Source organism: Ranitomeya imitator, chromosome 2 (genome assembly GCF_032444005.1).
Source record: "Ranitomeya imitator isolate aRanImi1 chromosome 2, aRanImi1.pri, whole genome shotgun sequence".
Taxonomy (NCBI): Eukaryota; Metazoa; Chordata; class Amphibia; order Anura; family Dendrobatidae; genus Ranitomeya; species Ranitomeya imitator.
In genome coordinates, this window is record NC_091283.1 from 560,934,625 (window position 1) to 560,942,798 (window position 8,174).

Consider the following 8,174-nt stretch of genomic DNA (forward strand, 5'->3'; position numbering starts at 1 on the left):
CACTAAAAGCTCAGTGTGAACATAGCCTTGTTGTTGAGCAAAGACTTATCCAGACATTTCTTAACCTTCACACATAACGATTTTGTTAATGATATCGTTGCTTTTTGTGACGTAGCAACGATATCGTTAACAAAATCGTTATGTGTGACAGCGACCAACGATCAGGCCCCTGCTGGGAGATCGTTGGTCGCTGGGGAATGATCAGGACCTTTTTTTTGGTCGCTGATCACTTGCTGTCATCGCTGGATTGGCGTGTGACACCGATCCAGCGATGTGTTCACTGGTAACCAGGGTAAATATCGGGTTACTAAGCGCAGGGCTGCGCTTAGTGACCCGATATTTACCCTGGTTACCATTGTAAAAGTTAAAAAAAAAAAAAACAGTACATACTCACATTCTGATGTCTGTCACGTCCCCCGGCGTCAGCGCCGGCCATAAAGCAGAGCACAGAGGTCACGTCACCACTGTGCTCTGCTTTAAGGCCGGCCGGCGCTGACACAGTCAGTGCGGGAAGCTGACGCCGGGGGACGTGACAGACATCAGAATGTGAGTATGTATTGTTTTTTTTTTTTTTTTTTAACTTTTACAATGGTAACCAGGGTAAATATCGGGTCACTAAGCGCGGCCCTGATCGTTGGTCGCTGGAGAGAGCTGTCTGTGTGACAGCTCCCCAGCGACCACACAACGCCATACCAACAATCACGGCCAGGTCGTATCGCTGGTCGTGATCGTTGGTAAATCGTTTAGTGTAACGGTACCTTTAGCACCGGCCATGGACAGGTCAGACTAACCAGTTAAGAATATGCAAATTGCCTCTTCTGAGAAAAAGAGGACTTAAAATCTATAGCACCACCTGTTGGAATTAGCGATCCTACAAGTCATAATCAACCCTTTAACGAGTCGTGCAATATGACATAGGATAAATGGCAAATCAATATCTCAACTTCCAATATACTTCCAACAGGTGGCGCTATAGAGTTTAAGTCCTCTTTTTCTCAGAAGAGGCAATTTGCATATTATCCCCTATCTGACCTTGGACGGGATAGTACGTCCAAGGTCAGATCCCCTGCTTTGATGCAGGGCTCCGCGGTGAGCCAGCATCAAAGCCGGGACATGTCAGCTGTTTTGAACAGCTGACATGTGCCCGTAATAGGCGCGGGCAGTATCGCGATCTGCCCGCACCTATTAACTAGTTAACCCCTTCATGACCTTGGGATTTTTCCGTGTTCGTTTTTCACTCCCCTCCTTCCCAGAGCCATAACTTTTTTATTTTTCCGTGAATTTGGCCATGTGAGGGCTTATTTTTTGCGGGACGAGTTGTACTTTTGAACGACATCATTGGTTTTAGCATGTCGTGTACTAGAAAACGGGAAAAAAATTCCAAATGCGGTGAAATTGCAAAAAAAGTGCAATCCCACACTTGTTTTTTGTTTGGCTTTTTTGCTAGGTTCACTAAATGCTAAAACTGACCTGACATTATGATTCTCCAGGTCAGTACGAGTTCATAGACACCTAAAATGACTAGGTTATTTTTTATCTAAGTGGTGAAAAAAAATTCCAAACTTTGCTAAAAAAAAAAAAAAATTTTGCGCCATTTTCCGATACTCGTAGCGTCTCCATTTTTCGTGATCTGGGGTCGGTTGAGGGCTTATTTTTTGTGTGCCGAGATGACGTTTTTCATGATAGCATTTTGGTGCAGACACGTTCTTTTGATCGCCCGTTATTGCATTTTAATGCAATGTCGCGGCGACCTAAAAAACGTAATTATGGCGTTTTGAATTTTTTTCTCGCTACGCCGTTTAGCGATCAGGTTAATGCTTTTTTTTAATTGATAGATCGGGCAATTCTGAGCGCGGCGATACCAAATATGTGTAGATTTGATTTTTTTTTATTGATTTATTTTGATTGGGGCGAAAGGGGGGTGATTTAAACTTTTATATTTTTTTTTTTTTTTTTTTTTTTTTACTTTTGCCATGCTTCAATAGCCTCCATGGGAGGCTAGAAGCAGGCACAACGCGATCGGCTCTGCTACATAGCAGCGATCTGCTGATCGCTGCTATGTAGCAGAAATGGAGGTGTGCTGTGAGCGCCGACCACAGGGTGGCGCTCACAGCCACCGGTCATCAGTAACCATAGAGGTCTCAAGGACCTCTATGGTTACAATGGAGACGCATCGCCGACCCCCGATCATGTGACGGGGGTCGGCGATGACGTCATTTCCGGCCGCCCGGCCGGATGCGGTAGTTAAATGCCGCTGTCTGCGATTGACAGCGGCATGGGGTTATATTTCCCAGAGGAGCATTGCACGGAGAATAAGCCACCTTACCTTGACAAGCCAGAGATGGTATGTCACTCTCCATAAGGAGAAACGATACCCCTCAGTTCAGAATAGGCACCTAACCTCTAATTTTTTCTCAGAAGGCTAGAGTCACACGGCAACCTTGACAATGACACAGGAAGTGTGGCCAAAGAGCACAGTATTTACAGGGCTGTGGAGTCGGTAAGCCAAACCTCCAACTCCTCAAATTCCTTGACCCCGACCCCACAGCCCTGGTCACTACTGAGCATGTGCGTAAAGTGCAGCACAGATTTATCTCCACTAAAAGACTAGAGACCTTAGGGTACCGTCACACTATACGATTTACCTACGATCACGACCAGCGATACGACCTGGCCGTGATCGTAGGTAAGTCGTAGTGTGGTCGCTGGGGAGCTGTCACACAGACAGCTCTCCAGCGACCAACGATGCCGAGGTCCCCGGGTAACCAGGGTAAACATCGGGTTACTAAGCGCAGGACTGCTCTTAGTAACCCGATGTTTACCCTGGTTACCAGCGTAAAAAAAAAAAAACAGCACATACTTACATTCCGGTGTCTGTCCCTTGCCGTCTGCTTCCCGCACTCACTGACTGCCGGCCGTAAAGTGAAAGCACAGCACAGCGGTGACGTCACCGCTGTGCTCTGCTTTCACTTTACGGCCGGCAGTCACAGTGCGGGAAGCAGACGGCAAGGGACCTGACGGACACCGGAATGTAAGTATGTGCTGTTTGTTTTTTTTTACATTTACGCTGGTAACCAGGCTAAACATCGGGTTACTAAGCGCGGTCCTGCGCTTAGTAACCCGATGTTTACCCTGGATACAAGCGAACGCATCGCTAGATCGGTGTCACACACACCGATCTAGCGATGCCAGCGGGAGATCCAGCAACGAAAGAAAGTTCCAAACGATCTGCTACGACGTACGATTCGCAGCAGGATCCCTGATCGCTGCTTCGTGTCAGACACAGCGATATCGTATGGATATCGCTGGAACGTCACGAATCGTACCGTCGTAGCGATCGAAATGGCACTGTGTGACGGTACCCTTAGATCAGGAACAGAATAGACATTTATAGGACACTAGATGGTGGCCCAATTCTAATGCATCGGGTAATCTAGAATATGTATGCATGTATGTACGTTGCGCTTAGCACAGCCACGTAGTATATAACACTGCCCACGCAGTATATAACACCTATATAGTATATAGCACAGCCCACGTAACACAGACAGCCATGTAGTATATAGCAGCCACATAGTATATAGAAGCCATATAGTATATAGCGCAGCCCATGTAACAGAGAGCCACGCAGTATACAACACCGCCCACGCGGTATACAGCAGTGTGGGCATCATACCTCTGATAAAAAAAAAAAATAAAAAAAGTTATATACTCACCTTCCGGTGTCCAGCGAAGCTGTGCTGATGCGCGCGATGATACCGCCAGCTTCCGTTCCCAGGGATGCATTGCGAAATTACCCAGATGACTTAGGGGTGGGAACGGAAGCTGGAGGCAGCATCGCGCACATCGTTGGACATCGGAAGGTAAGAATAGCACAATTTTTTATTTTTTTTAACCTTATATCTTTTTACTATTGATGCTGCATAGGCAGCATCAATAGTATAAAGTTGGTCCGGGATGGGGCGACACACTGGCGCTGACTGGAGGGGAGTAGGGAGGGGGCACTGACTGGAGGAAAGTAGGGAGGGGCCAATTCGCGACCCGACTATGCCAGTCGCTGATTAGTCACGGCCTGCCGGCCGCGACCAATCAGCGATGCGGGATTTCCGTTACAGACAGAAGAAAGTACCCCTTAGACGATTATATAGATTTCATAACTTTCCCAAATTTTTATGAAGACATTTACATTCTGCATTGTTCTACTGTACCCAATTTATTATATATTTTAGGAGTCGGTCCATTTTATACTGACTCCACAGCCCTGGCTACTACAATGAAGCATATTGTAAGTGAATGGAGGAAGTCAAACTGACTTGCAAAGTATCGGTAATGCAAAAAAAAAAGTTGTAATAAATGTTTTTTTTAATTTGTTCCAACTTTAACGCTGTCAAAACAGCTTATGGGTTGCAATTGCCCAATACTGCAATGTAGCAGTGACATACAGTGATCTTTAATTGCGAATCCTGAGTCATAATATACAGTTGTTAATCATTTATTTCAGATTATCCTAATAAAAGAGATAATAGTAAAACAGTTAGCAAGGCCGAAAAAAGACATTTGCCCATCCAGTTCAGCCTATATTCCGTCAGAATAAATCCCCAGATCTACGTCCTTCTAAAGAACCCAATAACTGTAAGATACAATATTGTTCTGCTCCAGGAAGACATCCAGGCCTCTCTTGAACCCCCTCTAGACTGAGTTCGCCAACACCACCTCCTCAGGCAAGCAATTCCAGATTCTTACCACCCTAACAGTAAAGAATCCTCTTCTCTCCTCCAGACGCAGAGAATGCCCCCTTGTGACCGTCACCTGCCTTGGTATAAACAGATCCTCGGAGACATATTTGAATTGTTCCCTTATATACTTATACATGGTTATTAGATCGCCCCTCAGTCTTTTTTCTATACTAAATAATCCTAATTTTGCTAATCTCTCTGGGTATTGTAGTTCCCCCATCCCCTTTATACTCACTCTAGTTCCATTATATCCTTCCAGAGCACCGGTGCCAAAAACTGGACACAGTACTCCATGTGCGGTCTAACTAGGGATTTGTACAGAGGCAGTATAATGCTCTCATCATGTATATCCAGACCTCTTTTAATGCACCCCATGATCCTGTTTGCCTTGGCAGCTGCTGCCTGGCACTGGCTGCTCCAGGTAAGTTTATCATTAACTAGGATCCCCAAGTCCTTCTCCCTGTCAGATTTACCCAGTGGTTTCCCGTTCAGTGTGTAATGGTGATATTGATTCCTTCTTCCCATGTGTATAACCTTACATTTATCATTGTTAAACCGCATCTGCCACCATTTGGCCCAAGTTTCCAACTTGGTGTAATGTATGTAGCAAAAGAAATCACTCGGCTTACATTGGCAGCATAGTTTAGCACTTGTCTCTACAGATGTACTGCAATTATTCTTCATAATAAATTCAGAGAAAAATATCATGATGGCAAAATAAATCACTGCCCCACAATTTTGAAGGAGGCGTTCTCACCTGTATCTCTGGAAGTCTCCATGACGCATGCCATGCTGCTGCTGGGATTCCTTAATAATTTGTAGGACTGTAGGTTGTGTTAAGGGAATACATATAAAGGAGGAACCAAAAGTCTAATCATTAAATCGGTCTGCGCCATATGTATCTACCATATCAGAGGTTAGATCTTGCTCTATGTGCACATTCGTTTTCAAGCACAGCTCTAATTTACATTCATCTCTGCCTAAAGTATTAGACTATGAATAATATACTATATATTGCATTACTATGGTCTTCTACAATTAGAAATGATCCCAACAAAGAGGCTGCTGGGAGTGTAATTCAGCCGACCTGCTTTTAGTTCCCAAGTGTACTCTCTGACAGAAGGGACCCTTGTTAAGGCGCCAATATTCCTAATGTTCATGGTTGACCTCCGCTCCATTCATTGTCTATTGGACTGATAGAAATAATCAAGTGCTGTACTCCATCCAACATGGGACTGCGGAGCCCCGGTGTCAGGATCTCTGGGGTCTGACCTTCAGCAAGCTGTGGCTAAGGGGTAACCCTGAGAGCAGCTGCCAGTCAGCCGGGTACAGGATTATCCCCTCTGCCCAATGACTACAAATATGCCTAGGCACCAGGCCAGAGAGGCCGGGGAGCAGCTCACTGCCATGGCTCCGGACAGCAGGCCTCAGCCAGGAGCCCCCGGTGCTGGACACGGTCCCACTGCCGCACTGACACGTCAGCCTACAGCTGCCCCGCTCCCTCCCGCAGCCCCGGCCACCCTCACAGCCCGGGGTCAGGATACTCTCCAGGCCCAGCGTGTCCCCCAGCGCCGCGGTCTTCCCTCCAGCCAACGGCCGCTCGTTCTCCTTATTCTCTTCCATAGTTGCTCCCGACTGCCGCTCCGCCGCCATCTTCATACAGTGAGGGAGTCCCAAACCAGAGAGAGCAGACGGGACGCAGTACGCAATGCATGCCGGTATACGGGAGCGGGGGCTGCTGGGAGCTTGGAGGAGTGGAGGTGGTGGGAGCGAGTCAGCAGTGGGACTGTCCTGTGTAGCTGCCTGTCTGACGAGGCTGAAGTTGGTTTCTTATTCGTCAGTTTCTTATTCGGCATTTTTTTCTTTTCTGTTTTTTATAGGTTTAACAACAAAAAATAATCATCACAATAATAACATACAATGCAGTGAGGAGCCCTGATGTGAATACGCTTAAAATGGGCACCAAAGAGCGCTGAAGAAAGGGTTAAATGCCTTTGGGCCACTGATCTGAGACTTAAACTACACAGAAAGTGATGCCCTGCATCAAACCCAGGTCCCTTCAGCCTGGCCCAAATGGGTTCTGGGCACCAAAACTGGCATCAAAGTGGGCAAACAGCCCGTTTTCTCAGATTTGAATAAGTGATGTTTTTAAAGGGTTAAATGCCTTTGGGCCACTGATCTGACACTTAAAATACACAGAAAGTGATGCCCTGCATCAAACCCAGGTCCATTCAGCCTGGCCCAAATGGGTTCTGGGCACCAGAACTGGCATCAAAGTGGGCAAATAGCCCATTTTCACAGATTTGAATAAGTAACTGATATTTTTAAGGGGTTAAATGCCTTTGGGCCACTGATTCCACACTTAAAATACACAGAAAGTGATGCCCTGCATCAAACCCACGTCCCTCCAGCCTGGCCCAAATGGGTTCTGGGCACCAGAACTGGCATCAAAGTGGGCAAATAGCCCATTTTCACAGATTTGAATAAGTAACTGATATTTTTAAGGGGTTAAATGCCTTTGGGCCACTGATTCCACACTTAAAATACACAGAAAGTGATGCCCTGCATCAAACCCAGGTCCCTTCAGCCTGGCCCAAATGGGTTCTGGGCACCAAAACTGGCATCAAAGTGGGCAAACAGCCCATTTTCTCAGATTTGAATAAGTAACTGATGTTTTTAAAGGGTTAAATGCCTTTGGGCCACTGATCTGACACTTAAAATACACAGATAGTGATGCCCTGCATCAAACCCAGGTCCATTCAGCCTGGCCCAAATGGGTTCTGGGCACCAGAACTGGCATCAAAGTGGGCAAATAGCCCATTTTCACAGATTTGAATAAGTAACTGATATTTTTAAGGGGTTGAATGCCTTTGGGCCACTGATTACACACTTAAAATACACAGAAAGTGATGCCCTGCATCAAACCCAGGTCCATTCAGCCTGGCCCAAATGGGTTCTGGGCACCAGAACTGTCATCAAAGTGGGCAAACAGCCCATTTTCATAGATTTGAATAAGTAACTGATGTTTTTAAGGGGTTAAATGCCTTTGGGCCGCTGAAACGACACTTAAAATACACAGATATGTATTCCCTGCATCAAATCCAGGTCCCTCCAGTCTGGCCCAAATGGGTTCTGGGCACCAAACTGGCATCAAAGTGGGCAAACAGCCCATTTTCTCAGATTTGAATAAGTAACTGATGTTTTTAAGGGGTTAAATGCCTTTGGACCACTGATCTGACACTTAAAATACACAGAAAGTGATGCCCTGCATCAAACCCAGGTCCCTCCAGCCTGGGCCAAATGGGTTCTGGGCACCAGAACTGTCATCAAAGTGGGCAAACAGCCCATTTTCTCAGATTTGAATAAGTAACTGATGTTTTTAAGGGGTTAAATGCCTTTGGGCCACTGATCTGACACTTAAAATACACAGATAGTGAT

At 46.1% G+C, this 8,174-nt stretch overlaps 1 protein-coding gene across 1 annotated transcript in view; it reads right to left on the reverse strand.

Moving 5' to 3' along the window:
• SRP68 (signal recognition particle 68) overlaps positions 1-6,438 on the reverse strand; it is a 72,381-nt gene extending 65,943 nt beyond the window's left edge. Inside the window, exons 1-2 of the mRNA XM_069752062.1 lie at positions 6,281-6,438; positions 5,494-5,560 (exon numbers count right to left, since the gene is read on the reverse strand). Coding sequence (XP_069608163.1) covers positions 5,494-5,560; positions 6,281-6,395 — 182 coding nt within the window. The 5' untranslated portion in view covers positions 6,396-6,438. The remainder of the gene's footprint in view (positions 1-5,493; positions 5,561-6,280) is intronic.
• Between the last annotated feature and the right edge of the window lie 1,736 nt (positions 6,439-8,174).